Source organism: Danio aesculapii, chromosome 20, assembly GCF_903798145.1.
Source record: "Danio aesculapii chromosome 20, fDanAes4.1, whole genome shotgun sequence".
Taxonomy (NCBI): Eukaryota; Metazoa; Chordata; class Actinopteri; order Cypriniformes; family Danionidae; genus Danio; species Danio aesculapii.
This window is the reverse complement of record NC_079454.1, coordinates 18535451-18554831: the sequence shown is the minus strand read 5'-3', so window position 1 is coordinate 18554831 and position 19381 is coordinate 18535451. Positions and strand designations below refer to the sequence as shown.

Below are 19381 nucleotides of genomic sequence, written 5' to 3'. Positions count from 1 at the left end.
GTGGATGCAGCTAACCCAGCAGACAGGCGATCTTGGAGAAATTCCAGCACTGAGGCTACCTGACAGCTGACTGGGTTCAGCTGGTGTTCTCTACACCAAGCTGAAATGAAAGCCCATTTTAGGGCATAAAGCTTCCTTGTGGAGGGAGCCCTGGAGCTTAGAATGGTCTGAGCAACCTCGGTTGACAGTCCATACTCTATGAGGTGGGCCCCCTCAGAGGCCACACCCACAGTTTCCACAGGTCGGGTTGGGGATGAAGTATCATTCCTCCCGCCTGGGACAGAAGGTCCCTCCTGATGGGGATCTCCCACGGGAGACCCGCCAGCAGGGCTATGAGGTCTGAAAACCAAATTCTCATAGGCCAAAACAGGGCTACCAGTAGTAACTGAATCCCGTCTTGACGGACCCTCTCCAGGACTCCTGGGAGCAGAGCAACCGGGGGAAAAGCATACAGACGAAGCCTCGGCCACGCCTGCACCATGGCATCCGATCCCAGAGTGGCTGGATGCGAGAGAGAAAACCACAGTATGCAATGCGTGGTCTCTTGGGAAGCAAACAGGTCTACCTGCGCTCTCCCGAATTTTTCCCAAAGGGTCTCCACCACCTCGGGGTGAAATTTCCATTCCCCGGATCTCACCCCCTGCCTCGACAGGAGATCTGCTCCCCTGTTCAGATGGCCCGGGACATACATTGCCCTGATGGACAGAATTTTGTTCTGGGCCCACAGGAGGATCCGATGTGCCAGCTTGCATAGCATTCGAGACCTCAGACCCCCCTGATGGTTGATGTAAGCGACCACCGATGTGTTGTCCGTGCGGACTAGAATATGATGGCCCCTTAAATCCGGGAGAAAGTGTTTTAAGGCCAGAAACACTGCCATCGGCAAACGGCCAACTCCCCAGCCTGTTAAAGAAGCATCTGTCATAAGCATGACGCGATGACAGACAGCCCCCAACACTGGGCCCTGGGACAGGAACCAGGGCATTTTCCACATACTTAAGGCTCGAAGGCAGCGCCGCGAGACCTTGATCATGCGGAAAGGATTCCCCTTGAGGGAAAACCCCCTGGATTTGAGCCACCACTGCAGGGGTCTCATGTACAGCAGACCAAACGGAATCATGCTGGCTGCTGCTGCCATGAGACCCAACACTCTCTGAAAGTGTTTCACAGTGATGAACTGGCCTAGTTTGACTCTGTGTACGGCTGACTGAATCGAAGCGATTCATGGCGTCGACAGACGTGCTCGCATCGTCATGGAGTCCCATAGCACACCTAAAAAAATGGTCGTCCTGGCTGGAACAAGCACACTTTTTGCGGTGTTCAACCGAAACCCCAACCTTCTGATATGGGTAAGAACGACATCTCGATGTCGAACTGCCATATCGTGAGTCTGAGCTAGAATTAGCCAATCGTCTATGTAGTTTAGGATACGTATACCCTGCATACGAAGTGGTGCTAGTGCCGCTTCGACTACTTTGGTGAAGGTTCGAGGTGACAGAGCTAGGCCGAATGGAAGAACCCGATACTGGAACGATTCGCCCCCGAAAGCGAACCTCAGGTACTTCCTGTGTTGGGGAAGGATGGATATATGGAAGTATGCGTCTTTCAGGTCTATTGTCACAAACCAGTCCTCGGACTGAATTTGTGACACCACGTTTTTAATGGTTAACATCCTGAACCTGAGGGCCCCGATGGACCGATTTAGATTTCTCAGATCTAATATGGGACGCAGTCCCCCATCCTTTTTGGGAACTATAAAATACCGGCTGTAAAACCCTGATTCTCTGTCGAGTGGGAGAACACGCTCTATCGCGCCTTTTTTTTTTAATAGAGCCAGTACTTCCTGTTCCATAACCAGAGCCTGTTTTGGCTTCACTATGGTGGGTGTAACACCGTTGAAGTGAGGTGGCCGTGCACAAAACTGTATTTTGTAGCCGTGTTCCACCGTGAACAGGACCCACTGAGACACCATCAGCATCACCTCCGAAGAGGGGGTGGGGTCCCCAATGCCCTCAGACACTGAGGAATGCCCACCTCAGGAGACAAAAATCCCTCCACCGACGTAAGTGGTGAGGTGGTGTGTCCCTTTCTCCACGGACCCTGGTTCAATGAGAGCGCCGAATGATGCTCTCGATGTCCAGGTGGGGCCCTTGGAAGCCTGACTCCCAACACGTCAGGACTTCCTTTTATCCTTCGCCTTCCTGGAAATGACTATTTTCCTTGTGGGATTTTTTAAGGAAGGCTCAGGCTGAGAGCGTACTCTCCAGGCCCTCTTTTCCTGAGGGGGAGCCCGAGACGCCACACTCTCCTTTTGTACCGCCCGATATGAGGAGCTGGTTGACGGCTGGGGCTGTCTTTTAGCAGCCCCCTGACTTTTAGATCTTGGGGGGAGAAAGTCCCCGAGGGAGCTAGAGTGTTTTTTCACTCTGTCAAAGGATTCGGCGACGCGATCGACGGCGTCACCGAAAAGCCCCGAGCTTGATATTGGAGTGTCCATAAAAATAGCTCTATCACTTTCTGACACCTCTGCTTGTGTCAGCCAGAGGTGCCGCTCAGTAGCCACCAGGGTTGCCATAGACCGCCCCAAACTAGTGGCCGCCTCTTTAGTAGCTCTTAAAGCTAAATCCAACGCCCGAAGAGCTTCTCGAAGTTGTTCGGGTGTTGCTCCCCCACCATCTAAGCACTCTTTTATTAGGTCAGCCTGATATGCCTGCAACACTGACATAGTGTGCAGGCATCCGACAGACTGACCAGCCATCATATATGCTTTGCCAACTAGACCAGATGTGACTCTTAATGGTCTAGACGACCCTTGCAGATTTTAAATCTGGACGAAGATGACGTGCTAGATCCTCTTCTATTTTTGGCATTTCTGTACATGCTTTTTCCCCCAGCCCACGAACTGCTGAATAAATAACCATTTTTGGTGTCATTAAACGAGCTGAATACAGATTATTCCATGATTTAGAAACAGCATGATGTAGTTCGGGACAGAAGGGGAGGTCCCTCAGTGGAGGATCAACTCTGCTGGGTAATTCTCTCTCATCCAGCATTCCTGTCAGACGCAGCTGCTGCTGCTCACGTGCTGGCTGCCAGTCTATTACATCAAACCTGTCAGCAGCACGTGAAATCACCTCCACTAACTCCTCATATTCTACTGACCGGGGTGGCAGATCCCCCGACCCTCTTTGGCTTTGCTGCAGCGGTGCATCGGTTTCCTCGGAAACGGATGATGCCGCCCTCCCACGAGGCGCAGAAGAAACCGCAGAGCGTGCTTCTGACACTCCCGAGGGAGGATTAGATCTCGCGGATAGAGGAAGAGAAAGGACAGAGTCCGTCTCCATCTCGTCCGCTAAATCTAATTGTGAACCCCATGAACGGAGTCTACGCTCAGCCTCAGCACGAGCGGGACCCGAACCGCGAGGAGCGCAAACCGCGGGAGTTTTATTAAAGAACTCCCTCAGACTATGCAGCACTTTGCGGGAGAGAGCATCACAGTGCACACAGTCAGCATTCTCAAATGCTGCCAGGGCATGCTCCTCTCCCAAACACTCTAAACACAAATCATGTGACTCACCAGCCGTGATAAAACGGGGACATGGAGGCACACAGTGTTTAAAGTTTTTTTCTGCCATATCAAAAACAAAAAAGCTAGTTTGTCAGTTTTTTTTGTATTTTGTGTATGCAAAGTCAGTAATGAATGGTCACAGAGAGGGTGTTTTTTTTTCACGTGCGTGCTTCTTGAAAGCAAAGAAGTTAACACTGAATGCTCAGTGCAGGCTTTTATACTCTCTGGTCTGACGACACCGCTTAATTACATTAGATTGATTTCACATGTGCTTCAAGACGCGTATAAAAGAGGTGTTCCCCTAGCGTTCTGGTTAGACGCAGTGTTAAAGTTCCCTAGAAGGGGAAAGACCATTTTCAATGTTGTTTTTCAGGTTATATCTGGAGCAGATCCAACAGACCAAACAATGACCAATTTTCAACGTGTTTTTTTGGGATGAATCTAGAACAAATCCCACAGGTTAAACGAAGACCAATTTTCAGTGTCGTTTTTGAATCTGGAGCACATTCAACATATCAAACAAAGACCAAGGCCTAATCCCAATTCTACCCCTTAGATACCCCTTCAAATTGAGATTTTTCAGGGCCACACTCAAAACCAGGAAAATCTTCCAGAAAACACCAGCCACAGCGGTAGCATAGTTGCACCTGGAAGTAAAGAGATGTGCTGTAGTGCTGTCCCATTTCTTAGGGGTAAATTTTGAAGCCCTTGTCAGTGCAATAGCCTAGTGGTTAGCGCGCTGACATATGGTGGAGTAGCACTTCAGGGCGTCCCGAGTTCGAATCCCGGCTCGTGGACACTTCCCATCCCTACCCCCTCTTTCTCTCCCACTTTGCTTCCTGTCTGTAAAACTGTCCTATCCGCTTAATAAAGGCCAAAAATAAATCTTTAAAAAAATAAAATAAAAATTTTGAAGCCCTTCCCCTTCACACTCTGCTTCAAGGGGTAGGGGTACAAAAATAAAATTGGTATCAGCCTAATGTTCAATGTCGTTTTTTTTTGGCTAAATTCGGACCAAATCCAACAGACCAAACAAAGATCAATTTTCAATGTCGTTTTCTCTGACTAAATGTGAAGCAAATCTGACAGACCAAACGAAGGCCAATTTTCAATGACGATTTTTGGACAAAAACAAGTCCATGATGAGCCAATTTGATTTATAGCACAAAAAACAACATCCACATGACATCTCGTGCTGTTGTTGGTACTGTTTTAGACTGATTAAAACTCATTGAAAAAGATTCAGATATACAAGTTCCCAGTCAGGAACTGGAGCGCTAGATATTACGAATACAATGAGGTACATGTTGCACTTTTTAAAAACCCACTTGAAAAACTACAGGGACACTTTCCAATAAGACACTAACAAGACCTGTTTTTCCCCAAAACTTGAAGCATTAATGTCAATCCCCCAAAATAAAACTCTTTAAATAGATCGTATTAGTAGCATTTTGAAAATCCCACATATGGGACCAATTACTACAAGGTACATCCAGCAGTCATATATTATTAAAATAAATAACACAGCAGGCAGCGACCTCTTTAATTATTTGTCAAGGGATTTATGAGTAGAGCTCCATCTTTTTTCCGCATGTCTGTTTTTAATCACCTCTGCAGTGACCATTACCAGTTATGTGATGATGAATGAGACCAACAGCATTGGTTAGTGTGCGTCTTTTATTGTACTTATCTTGCATTACAGATATATGAATGCATAAACACTGGCACCAGGCCACATATTTTATATTTTAAAAAACAACTCATAACAAAACTTCATAAATAAGTCCTTCCCTGAACTCTAGTTTGTTGAGCTCTGAATTATACAATATAATGAACGCAAAAGTGTCTCGATTTGGCACGTTGTTCCATTTTCTTACATCAAACTCTAGTTCAACTGTCGACCTGAATAATAGCTACTTGTTTTAATGGTGCAGATGGTTACTCCATCATCCCTTTAACAGTTTGTTACCACCAATCAATCAATGAAGCCCAAAGTATACTCCACATTTTACGTGTCTGTGAGGGTTAGTGTACAGTGTGCACAATGTGAATTTTGTCTTTAGTATAGAATAGCTTATATGGGGCAGGCTTTTGTAGTTATGTAAAATCATAACAGTAGGGTTGTAGAATTTAATAGAAGGTGACTGTCATGCGTATTTTCTCAGTAAAACTGGTTCATAGAGGAGCATTATCTCACTTTAATCGGGTGTTTGACATGAATCCTATTGTTAGAAGACTGCAGTCATGTTTATTAAGGCTGATTTATATGTCAAGCGCACGCGTAAGCTCCGGCACAGCCTTCGTGCGGTAGCATAGCACTCGCCATGGCTGACGCTGACGTACAACTCTCAAAAAATTTAACTACAAGTCACAACGACTCGCAGCACAAGCTTTGTTATTGCTCAGCTTGTGTCCAATGTGGGCGAACAAGAGCTGTGCGAACCCATTGGAGCAAGTGTTTACAAGTGTGGATTCCTGTGAAGAAGCTCCAGATGAAAACTGTTGTTTTGTGTTTACCTTATGATTAAAGTTGTTCCTGCATCTGAATGAGCAAGATTTAGCTACTTCTACATTAAGGTAGCGTTCAGAAAAAACAAAACACCCGCAAGAAACTCAACACAGAGGTATAAAAACCCTTCCAAAACAATAGCTGGCAGTATGTTATTGCAAAGCAACACAAACAACACGCAGAAGTATAAATGCATGACTAGGCGCAAGGCAGGCTCTGTTGGTCACGCCGATCACTCGAGACAAGTATAAACCAGCTTTCAGTCATGTCAGGGGTCACCAATCTCAGTCCTGGAGGGCCAGTGTCTCTGCTACAACTTGCCTCCACACACTTGCCCGGAGGTTTCAAGACCTTGATTAGCTTGTTTAAGTGTATTTTATTACGCTTGGCATTAAACTCTGCAGGATACCGGCCCTCCAGGAATAAGTTTGGTTCATGTTGAATCAATGAAAGCAGTTAAATCTTCAGTTTATTCAGCAACCAGGATTTCCTGGGTTACTTTTTCATGGTGTGTTTGGCATTTCTGCACAAGAGTTCCCTCTTGCCCTTCAGAGATTTACTACTGATCACAGAACCGTGCTTCCCTGACAAGATGTGCATGACAATCACAGCCTTTGCTTAATAGTGATTGCGATTTAATTTCAAGTTATCATGCAGGCCTAATAACATTTACATTTTTAAATAAATTAGTTTATCCATAAGATGGAGTTGATTCACAAGTATCTAAAGCTAAACTGCAAAAGGGGGCATTCACATAGCATGCAAAAGTTCGTCCATTCAAATGTGCGCACAAGTAAGGAGTGATGTGGTGAGCCGCATTTGTTTTGTTGCGTCTAAATCACAGCGAGATGAAAACATCTCAACTTCTTAGTATGCCATGTGACAAGAACCAACCAATCAGCTTCGCACTTTGTATAGATTATACAGATTTCATTAATAGCTGTAGAGTTTATAGATATGATGAGGTAAAAAAAACTTGTATCAGTGCTTTAGCAAGAGTTTGTCAGTAATGAATCCTCTGAGAGTTCGGTTGATAGTTGCTTAGCAAAGACAGATGCTACATCACCACAAGCTCTGAGTGATTTTAAAACAGATGAATAAAACTTTTAGGGGCAATATGTGAACGACCCCTAAGTGGAACAGACTGAAACGCATGCAAGCTACAGCATACAACTTGCATAGAGAAGATATTGTGGAAAGAGATTAGAATGAAACTTGAGCCTAAAATACACAAAGAGCTTCATGTTGGCAAGTGATTATGCACACACCTCTTTTTGCCACAAGAATATTGCAAGATCATGTGAAATAAAGTATACGCTGAAAGGCATTGTGTTTGTGGCTACGGTGGCGTGCACGTAAAAAATGAAGAATAGTCTGGGCATTGGTTAGATGCATATAGGGCACTCAAAATTGGAAAAACTTTCAATGTTTCAGAGTCATCATCATCAAAATGGTGAATTTTGCAAGATTTCCAGGAGACCTATATCTTATTTTAAATGTCTGTCTGAAAATAAAGGCGCCATGACGACAAACCCCTCATATGAAAGAAAAAAGTAATGTTTAAAACTACAACATTGCTTATAATCAACTAATTGAGACATGTCAGTCAGTTATAGTAAGGACACTGATTTTCCATTTTCATGGCCCTATACCTGATGCTAAACAAAACTAACTGTGGTTGGTTGCCTTCCATAATCAGATGGCCTCTGGATGGTTCTTGGCAAATGAAAACTGCAATATACGCAAGACTAGTTGCCCATGCATGCATGCCAAAAAAAAAAAAAAAAGAAGCCAAAATAATTTTAAATAATAACAGGATAGGTCATAAACTCTAGTGTTTTTGGGGGAAAAAGTGGATTACCGTTAGCTGGTAGTGCTAATTCTTTTTAATTAACTATACAAGCCTGTAGGAATATGGCCGGTATCTAAATACTGCATGTCTACTTCGTGATTTCTGCTTAGTAGACTCTGGCTCCAAATGACATGAGCGCAAAATGTCCACACCCATTTTTGGGGATATTTTGGTTTCACATTTCTAGTGAAAGAAAGTGGAGACGCTGCCGCCATCGTTGTTCAGTCTATGCCACCAATGTACAACAATGGTCTCCAACTCAATTCCTGGAGGGCCACAGCTCTACATAGTTTAGCTCCAACCACCTGCAACTCATTTATTTATTTTCTTTTCAGCTTAGTCCCTTTATTAATCTGGGGTCACCACAGCGCAATGGACCACCAACTTATCCAGCACTTGTTTCACGCAGCGGATGCCCTTTCAGCTGCAACTCATTACTGGGAAACATCCATTCACACTCATTTACACACATACACTATGGACGATTTAGCCTACCCAATTCACCTGTATCGCATGTCTTTGGACTTGTGGGGGAAACCAGAGCACCCGGAAGAAAACCCACACCAACACGGGGAGAACATGCAAACTCCACACAGAAGCACCAACTAACCCAGCCGAGGCTCTAACCAGCAACCATCTTGCTGTGAGGCGAATGTGCTACCCGTGTAGCCCCACCTGCAACTCACACCTGCTTAATATTCTCTAGTAGTCTTTAACACCTTAATTAGTTGGATCAGCAGTGTTTGATTAGGGTTGGAGTAAAACTCTGCAGAGCTGCAGCACTCCAGGAATTGAGTTTGAGACCTGTGTACTACAATTAACACATTGCAATAACAAAGCCTGAACAAGTGATCCCATGATGTAGTTTTGACAGTTTGTACTTCTGCATTCTGTCTGTGCTGCTCAGCAATAACACTTTCAAAACACTTGTAGGCAGTAGGGTTTGTAGGATCCACAGTGCATAGTTTCTTAGCCGGTGTATGGATGTATAATGGAAATCATGCGATCCTGCTGTAGACGTACCTCAAAGTTAAACTCATTCAGGGTAAAAAGAGACATTCAACAACTTTGATCATAAAATAAGCACAAAAGTATCCATCCAGAGCTCTTCTGCTGGACTCGAAACTTGCTAGACACTTCCACAGCCCATCTGTCACCATTTACCTAGCTGACCAATCACAGATCTTGCGATCCGAATCATCTCAACGTGTAGTTACATTTTTTAGAGGTGAGCATCAGGGTTTGCATTAAGGTACGGCGATAGCTATAAATGAAAATACGAAAGAGTATAAAATTGGCCTAAAACGTTGCATCTGCACGTGTGGAGTGTGTTTCGAGCCTAACAAAGAATATGGACTTGACCTATTGCTTTAAATTATTAGCTCACCCCTAGTGTACCGAGCTACAGGAACGAGACAACAGACCGCATTTAGGAGAAAAGTAAATATTTCACTTCAAAGCATACAATGACACGCATATATAAAAAGTCTACAAAACAAGCAAGGTGCGATCGTCTCAAAACCATGCCAGCGCTACGTTGCCTTATTCAGGTCCTTATTTTAATAAATGTACAGTGAAGCATCTTAACACAAGTATCGAGGTCTAGATAAATATAGATAGAAACATATGGCAGTGAAAGCAATGTAGCATTCAAATTGTTTGGCTAATGAGTCTTCCAAAGTTCTGCAACTATGCATAAAAGAGTTAAACTGGAGATCCAAAAGTGATTTTAGTTTGTGGTTTGGTGAAATGTGGACCACAGTTCAAGTCTGTGGTCTTTGTCAATGCGATGCAGAAGTGGGCTGGTATTGATTAAGTGTATTGTGCCGAACACCAAACAAAATCAAAACAATGTTTTGCAACTTCAAGACTTGCTACAATGATAAACTATTTGTGTTTCTAATGTTGATGATCAAGGAATGTAGTGTAGATCTAAACAACGTAAAAGTTGGAGAGCAGACCAACATGGTATTAACAGCAATGGCCTCTGATTTAAAGAATTGTACCTTGTGTGAAAACAGCATAAGAAACAAGGATAGACGTATGCTCGGATCATTGCATCATAGCTCATGCGTTCAGTATCATCTAACCAGTGAGATGAGTTCAGATTGATGAAGATTTTAATACAATCATAGTGATATCAATGCTCTATAAATAAACTACTGAAGCATTTTTTTTTTAAAAAAGGGAGGTGTCCTGTAGCGTTGAGTTTGTCGCGCATGTAGGTCCAAGGATCTGGAATAGCTTCTGCAAGGTTTTTCGAGTTACCAGTTGTCCAAGAAGTCAAATCCAGTCTTCAGGATAGAGCTGCTTGTGTTGAACTGAGGGAAAAAAGGAAATAATATATTTTATGTGTTGTTAATGGTTAAAATGTTAGTGGGAGAAAATGTCAAAGAAAAGATGCAGTTAGACAGCAGGTTCTTGTTGGCTTTATTTGCTTTTGAAAAAAAGAAATATGATGAATAAATTATATATCATGAAATATTAATGAGCTGTTAAACTATTGGTTTATATTTGACTAAGAAGCCATTTTAAAAGATTCTGCCAAACAATTGGTTTCATTTATTCTTAAATTCCTTTTTATTTGGTCCAGCCACATTTTTAAAGTTTGAGATTTCATTTTTATTGTCTTAATATTTAATTTTAATAATCACAAAGGTTGACAGATCAGGTTAATATATAAAATGATCAACAACTACTTCATTAAAAGGTTAACAAAAAGAATGCCATTCTCAACCTTTGTTTTATGATTTATTACACAACTGAGGTATGAATCAAACGAATCAATAAAACCTTTAAATTATTCATTCTTTATTTTTTGGCAAACAAATTACCACACAACAGACGTTTAATGTTAATGATTTTGGTGCTATTACTGTTGTTATTATGAGATAATGAGGGGGGGGAAAAAAGTCATATTTTTTAGTTGTCACTCCAAAACAAATTACAAGATGATGCGTTTGGGAATTTTCTGTACAAGCCTGTGTTTGTGCATGCAGAAGTATATCGTAGTCAACTATTGAAGTGGATCCACATCTTTCAATAAAGTTGTCCTAAAACAAAGTTGTCCAAACACTCATAATTGGCAATTTGGAAAAACTTTGTTGATCCACTTTAAATAATAACTACTATAAACTGTCTTTTAAGATGGCATAGAGAGCATCGATTGTGTGGATTCAAAGTAAAAGGGACTTTACAGAAAGCGAACATTTGTACTGAAAGAACTTTGTCATTGCCACAGCACTTAAAATGGCTGAATCCCTGATCAGTGCCCTGACTAGTGAACAAGGCAGCTGACTGAGATCCACCCTCAGCTTAAAGTTCAAAGATTTATTTGATGTTTCTGCACTAATTCTGATAGGACAGTATGCATGCAGAAAGTGAAGTTGGAGAGAGTAGGGGATAGAATTGGTAAAGGACGAACTCTGGATGCCCAAATCACAATGGCGCTAAATGACTGCCCACAAGGCTATCAGTGCCAACATCAATCTAACAAAGTGAATTTAAACTTTTACTTTGGCAGGCTTTACAAAAAAGAACCATTCACCCAGAAAATTCAAGTGAGCAGTCCTACTTCTGGTCGATCTACCCATGTCCAACTCTCTTGCTGCATCTTAATTCGCATACTATTCGTCCTAAGTGGCATTCAAAAAATTGAACTAGCATGTCCCAAATCATAGTGTGTTGAAATGAGTACTCTAAAGTTAATCGAATGGTCTACGATTTCCTGTAGAAATTTGAAATGCAGATGTGTGTGTACTCTAGTGTTGTCACGATACAGAAATTTGATAGAAATCAGTACTGAAATTTAAAAAAAACATCCATTTCCCACTAACATTTGAGCACGTTTTTAAACACAGCTGATTTGCCATTGTACTCACATGCTCAACAGAAATAACAGGCTGTGAACATCATCAGTTCACCAAACTCACCGCTGTTAACTGAGTGTAACCACAGATAGAGGAACACTGGAGTGTTTTAAAGCAACATACAATCAACCTATTCACACATACAGACCTTTCCGGTAAATTCGTTCCGGAAAGAGAAGTTGTATCATTACCAGTAATTTGAGAATCACAGAAGAAAAACTGCCAGAAAGAGCGTGTAGATGCTTAGAACACGCTTAGGGCTGTGCGATTTTTTTTTTTTTTTTGACAGATATTGCGATTTCGATTTGATTTGCGAATAAATTTTGTAGTCAAGCTTCAGCTTAATAATCTGTATCGTAGCTTCTTACAGCTAAAATGCAGTGAGTGTTAGTTAAATAAGGAACTGAAAATATATAAATTTACTTACCAATTTATTCAAATTTTTTTTCAAATATTCAGAAATTAAACACTCATTTTTCTCTAGAGCAAACGGTAAGCACAAATAAAATCACCTTACCTTTCTGTAAACATGTTGAACTCAAATTAGGGAGATAGTGTAGATTATAATTATTATTGTAGATATATTATTGTATGAAGTTTTGTTATTATTGTAGATTATACAAAAAATTATTGTTATAAAAATACAGAACACTCAGCAAACTAATATGGCTGATAAAAGCCTTTCTGTAGCTTATAATGTCTAAAACCAAATTATCACAGATGCTACACAAAATATCATAACGTTAAATGTACAGCTGTGGTACTCCAAAATGGCTAAAATAGATGAGGGATGGGAGTGTATCTTCCTGTATCTCCTATCCTGCATTTAGATGAGTTTTTTAAATCCCTCTTTGGTCACTGCATTAAAAGGCACCGTGTCTTTAGCGAGGTAGTGTGTTATGGCATTCGTTATCTCCTGGGTAGGGTTGCACCAGCTGTTTGTAAGGCCTTACTTAAACTGGAAGGTAAAGCCCACACTAGGAGTTTTGTAACTACTAGCTAGTTTGTAACAAAAATTTGAACATGCTCTTAAAGCAAACAGTAGTTAGTAGGTCATAAGCTTTCCGTAAAGCTATGCGTATAGTCGCAGTGAATAAAGTAATATCAATAAGAAGCATTTAAATCGTTAAACTGCTTTCAAATTCTGCATCTAATGCATCTATATATAACTGTCCTATGAAAATGAAATGAGAAATTTTATCTTTATAGTACAGTCACTACAGACGGCGCACATTTCTGCATCGCGAGCCGTGAATGCACGTGAAATACACATGAAGTTATCGAAACATTAAACTTTCATTTTGTGTGACTTTAAAACCAAAATATTCCCATATTACTGATGTCCTGTTTTTCTTTGATATTAATTCGTCTATTAATGTTTCTGAAGCAGCAGACGCCATCATCCCACTCGTCTTCGCTTTTCTGTTTATGTTTTATTGTCTGGGCATTCTGCGTAGTTCGGTTGCGCAATTCTGATTGGGCAGAACGAAAGTGTGCGCACTAAATTGGCTAGTAAGACTGTCCTACACAGACGCCATGCACGCATTTGTTCTGGGCGGGGGAAGTTAAATACATGTCATATCGCAACCTCTTGCAATTAGCTAATCGCAACGTTTCAAATAGTGATTGCGATTCGATTTCGATTAATCGCACAGCCCTAAACACGCTGACGTGAGACGTCTACTCCAGCCAATCAGAACATTTAAACACATTCACATCCACGTTATTTATGAAAATAAAAGCCTTTAAATATTTTTCCAGGCACATTTAGCTGCAAGATGTTAGTCAGATAACATTTCTATGTTCCTTCTTAATGCCAACTGTGTAAAAAATCATTTATAAAATGCTTATGATAAACCGCTGTTTGTTTACCTTTAAGCTCTGCTTTAGTTGCTTGTCGCGTGTGCATGTGAAGCAGCCGGTGAGCGCCAGCACACACATATTACTTATGCGAAAGTGTTCCTCCATATGTATGTAATTAAATGTGTAAACATGACTGCGGTTTGTGCTTCTGTCTTTGGGATAAGCTGCATGAATGCTAACCCTACTGAAAAAAACAGCTTAAACCAGCCTAGGCTGGTTGGCTGGTTTTAGAGGGGTTTTGGCCACTTCCAGGCTGGTTTCCAGCCTGGTCTTAGCTGGTCAGGCTGGAAAATGACCATCTAAAACCAGCTTGACCAGACTAGCCAGGCTGGGAGCCCAGCCAAAACCAGCTATGTCCAGCTTAAACCAGGCTAGTCAAGCTGGTTTTAGCTGGTCATTTTCCAGCCTGACCAGCTAAGACCAGGCTGGAAACCAGCCTGGAAGTGGCCAAAACCCCTCTAAAACCAGGCTGGTCAACCAGCTAAAACCAGTCAAGGCTGGTTTAAGCAGTTTTTTCAGTAGGGTAAGCATTCATGCAGCTTATCCCAAAGACAACCAAAGGCAGAAGCGCAAACCAGCCTACGCTGAAATGATCATTTAGGGGTCATTTCTGGTTAATTATGTCAGAATTCACCGGTATTTTAGAACGGATGTGTGAATGGTCTTTTCCGAACAAATTCCGGAACGTCCTTGCCTGTGTGAACAGTGCTTTTTTGAATTTACCAAGTTTTTCTGGTAATTTTCTGGATATTTACCAGTATCACTGTGTGAAAGGGGCTTTTATAACAATATATACAAACAATATATAGTGAACATGGAATACCTGTGAGAAGGTTGGACTGGAGGCGGGTGAGGCTTCTGCCTTTTCCCCATCTTTAACTGTGCTGTTGGATTGAGAGGAAGACCTCGTGACCAGACCAGGACTGAACACCTCATCCGTGGTGCTGCTTACTGAAGGAAGCGTGCTTTGGGCTCTTTCCCAGCCTTCCTCCAACGAAGACACTGGAGCTGGAGGAGTTGGGGTCACACTGATGGCCACAGGGGTCACGCTGATGGGAACGGGGGGCGGCGGAGGTGGTGCTGGAGGTTTGGGGCCTCTCTGTTTGACTGGCCTTGAAACAGGAGCTTCCTCCGTATCCCTCGACCCAGACTCTGACCTCAGGTACGAAGGCAACGGCTTCTCTCCTTTCTCTAAAGACTTGATCTGACTGGGCGTCAGAGAGGGAAATTCGGCTTTCTCGCCCTCGAGTCTTGAGCGTTCGGCACTGATCTTCCAGAAGGAGGACTCGTCGTTGCTGGGCAGCTTGGTGGTTTGAGATGTTTTGGGTTTGGGTTCAGTCACCGAGGGGGGAATGAATGGTTCAGTCATATTGGAGATACTGAATTCCATCTGACTCTGTTAGGAATTGAAACGCTTGATTAGGGACAGGCGTATTTTCGAAACAAGAGAAAGAAAATTATTTGGACGAAACAAAAGAAAGAAAAGCATTTTTTGCATTGTGATATTTGAGATTATTCAATTTTGTCAAACATTGTAATTAAAACTATTTCATGAATCTGTATTCATAAAGCAGAAAAATAAAATATCGCAATATCAGATTTTTTCAATATCGTGCAGCCCTAAACCTACAATCGGCTCGTGCAATGATTTGTTATAACAGTAGCATGTGTGCAATACAGTTTTGCGTTTATGACCCTTTTTTCAAACATTTGATTTACTGATGTACTTTTCTTTAAATTCACTTCATAATATCAGTTAAGTGTCATTAACACTTAACTCAATAATAACAACAGCAGCGTCTTTTATACTCTAGTCTCATTTTGTGACCTAGTGTTTCATATCACAGAATGCGGATGAAATCATATTTTATAGTATTCAATACAGTGATAAAGGCTAGGCTAATTAGCATTGCATTATAAATACATACTTTATGCTTAAAAATTCCCAAGAGGGCTTGAAGAAAAATAATTTATATGATGACACAAATGTAAGTTTATGGTGTTCATGTTTTATCAATTTCTAACATTTTTATCCTTTTTACGCTCTTTTCTTCAGAAATCATTATATGGCGTCTACATGTGTGGGCACCCTCTAGTGTCAAGTATGAATAAATATCGCATTAGAATATGTAATCACAACACTATTGTCCTGTCCTGCTAAGGTTATTTCCAATCTGCTTCTGCACATCTGCTTGTGTACTTTTTGAAAAGAAAAAGAAAATACCTTTCTCTTAATGTACAAGGCTTTTTGTGTCTCTGAGTGTATACTATAACATGGTTAATCGCAAAAAAATACCCAAAAAATATTGATATAATTTAATAAGTCTACACTACCTGACAAAAGTTTTGTGGTCGATTCCAGTTGTATGAGCAACAAATAATAACTTGATTTCTAGTTGATCATTTGGAAAAGCGACAGAAGATAAATTTTCTAATGAATCTGGTGAACCGTATCCCAATGATCACAAATACTGCAGAAGACCTATTAGAACCCGCGTGGACCCAACATTCTCAAGAAATCAGTCAAGTTTGATGAAGGACAAATCATGGTTTGGGGTTACATTCAATATGGGGCGTACGAGAGATCTGCAGAGTGGATGGCAACATTAAAAGCCAAGACATTTATGCCGCCCATTACATTACAAGCCACAGGAGAGGGCAAATTCTTCACCAGGATAGCACTCCTTCTCATACTTCAGCCTCCACATCAAAGTTCCTGAAAGCAAAGAAGGTCAAGGTGCTCCAGGATTGGCCAGCCCAGTCACCAGACATGAACATTATTAAGCATGTCTGGGGTTAGATGAAGGAGGAGGCATTGAAGATGGATCCAAAGAATCTTGATGAACTCTGGGAGTCCTGCAAGAACGCTTTCTTTGCCATTCCAGATGACTTTATTAATAAGTTATTTGAGTCATTGCAGAGATGTATGGATCTTCTAAGCTTATGGAAGTCATACATAATATTAATTATTTTTCCACTGCACCATGACTTTATATTCTATACAGTACATTATTTCTGTTAAGTGACAAGACTTTTGTCTAAGCAAAGTCGGACCATACTGTCCTAATTAAATAATTACAAATCAAGGCATGATCACATTTTATTTTGGTAAAATAAACGTAATCTAGAGGCCTTTGCCTTTCATATAAGCCACTTCTGATACCAAATGATCAACTAGAAGTCAAGTTATTATTTGATGTTCCTAAAACTTGAATGGGACTTTTGTCAGGTAGAGTATACCGCCCATACATAGGCTGAATCACATTTGTTTTGCATTTTGCTGCTGAATTGGTGGTGTATTTTTAACAGAGGTGGCCTACTTACTTTAGTCTCCCAAGAGAAGGGTGCTGAGTGCTCATCTTGCCAAGTTAAATCCTTAAAAAAAACAGAGACGACAGAGATGTTAACATAAGATGACATCAGTCATGTAATTTCTAATTCTGCTCTGAACGGGGAAGCAAATACTCACATAATTATTAAATGAATATGTAAGCTTATCAAAAATTCTAATCAATAATTTATCATTGTAATTATTTTTTATTAATTATTAAATATAATTATAGTAATTTAGATTAAATAGGTGACGATTTATTAGTAAACAATTACAGAAACCTGTTTATCTGTCACTTACATATATTTCTTATATATTATTTTAGAAACATGTTTAATTGAATAAGTAAATTAGATGAATAATTTAAAGACCATGTGACATTTAATAAATCATTGATTGATGTAATAATTTATTTACATTTATGTATTTACTAAACTGTTTAATCTATTGATATTTGGTACAGAACTAGTATATATTTGAATGAAAGGAGATCTGTAAGGTAAGCATTAAAAAGGCTCTTAAGTAAACAATTAAATTTTTAAAATGTGACATTTTAACTAAATCTAAATGTAAAGTTAAAAAACTAAATCTTAAACATGGCTTATATGCATGTCAGGTTTGCTTAATAAACAGCCGATGAATGGTGCAGGCTTATTTGGAAAAAATTAATTTAGTGATATTTTATTTTTAATACTTTATTTCACCAAAGCCTTCTTGTGACATTAGTTGATGCTTGTATTCTATTTTTTTTAAACCATTTATTTATTAATGTTTAGCTGCGTTTAGGAATATTTATACGAGCTAGAAATTATGTCTCAGACTCATTTTATTTATGTATATTAGGGCATATGTTTGTTAGGTAAATGGTTTAATGTATAGATGTTTTACAAACTTAATGGCCAAAAATTTTACACATATACGTTAAAGACAAACTTGAGAGTTTAAGTATACAGATATTTGATTAGTAAACAGTATACAATTATAAGACGTTAAGCTTAATTTATAAGTATTTCATATACAACTTAAAGGGATAGTACTTCACTCAAATTAAAATTCTGTCAAATACTTACTCCTTGTTTCAAACCTTTATGAATTTCTTTCTTTAGTTCAACATAAAAAAGGACATTTTAAAGAAAGGTAATAACGTGTAACCATTAACTTATATAGAATTTGTTTTTCCTACTGCGCAAGTAAATGGTTCCAGCTTTCTTCGAATTATCTTCTTTTGGGTCCAACAGAAGAAAAAAAACCTCAAAGGTTTGGAACCACTTGAAGTCGAGTAAATAGTGAGTACATTTAAATTTTTTGGAGAACTAACCCTTTAAGTAATCAAATTAAGTTCACACTGAACACAATAAATAACTACATAATTCATAGACCCATGTAATTCAGGCTCTTGCGAGCATACAAAAGACAAAATAAATAAACTAACGTCATGAATTATGAATAAACATCAAGTAAATTGTGCATTAATATTTCACACTGTTTAAAATATTTACTTTTAATTTTTCAAAATGCAGTTTACTAAAGATACTGAATCATACACAGTAAAAAAATGCTGGGTTCCACACAATAGATTTGTGTAGGGGGAACATAAAGAAATTAAGTTCACTTATTAGTATTTACAAATTTAAGTGGATTGAAGATAAACAATCAATTTGTCCCTCCAAATATCTCAAGAATTATGTTGTTTTACCTCATTTTAAATAACTTAGTTCACATAAACACAAACAACAAACATAATTTTTAAGTGTAACGTAGAGTCTCCTACAATACTTATGACAATACAAAACATAAGCACCTCTTCTCCGAAGTGTACGATCTTCTGTCCGGTCTGGATGAGCAGTTTCGGGTAGCAGATCACCTCGTCTCGGTCCACCCGGTGCATGGCGTACCGAGCCCGGATCCGCGGATCCATCATCCCGTTGTCAATCGCCGCGTCCTGCTCGACCGGACTCATTTGACTCCAAGCCGAGCCGTACGTCTCCTTTATCTTCTCCCTCTCCTGCATAATCTTACGAGCCATCGAGTTTATGGAGGAGAAATACTCCAGCTTTTTAGCCTCCGTCAGATGCGGAGGACCGGCAGCCCCTGCCATCGCTGCGGCCGCCATTTCCTTAACAGCTGGACAACAAGCGCTGACGTACACAAAAAACTTTTATTTTGTACTCACCCAAAATAACTCTTTTGTTCGATTAAAACGCAACTTCAAAAAAGATTAACGTAAAAAGAATGTCACTTTTCGATTTAGAAAAAATAAGCGTTTAACGAATCAATTTAAATTACAATAAGCTTTCATTTGTTAGCATTAACTTTGAGCAACATATTTTATTCATTTATTTATTTTTATTTAAACATATTTTTAATAATAAAAATTCAACTGTTAAAG

At 40.1% G+C, this 19381-nt stretch overlaps 1 protein-coding gene across 1 annotated transcript; it reads right to left on the bottom strand.

Moving 5' to 3' along the window:
- Positions 1–5231: 5231 nt before the first annotated feature.
- On the bottom strand, positions 5232–19122 carry c20h1orf198 (chromosome 20 C1orf198 homolog). The gene is made up of 4 exons (XM_056480944.1): positions 18794–19122; positions 16986–17036; positions 14485–15057; positions 5232–10250 (listed from the first exon to the last, which is right to left on the bottom strand). The coding sequence occupies exons 1-4, from the start codon at positions 19103–19105 to the stop codon at positions 10194–10196; spliced, it is 993 nt and encodes a 330-aa protein (XP_056336919.1). The 5' UTR covers positions 19106–19122; the 3' UTR covers positions 5232–10193.
- Positions 19123–19381: the final 259 nt, after the last annotated feature.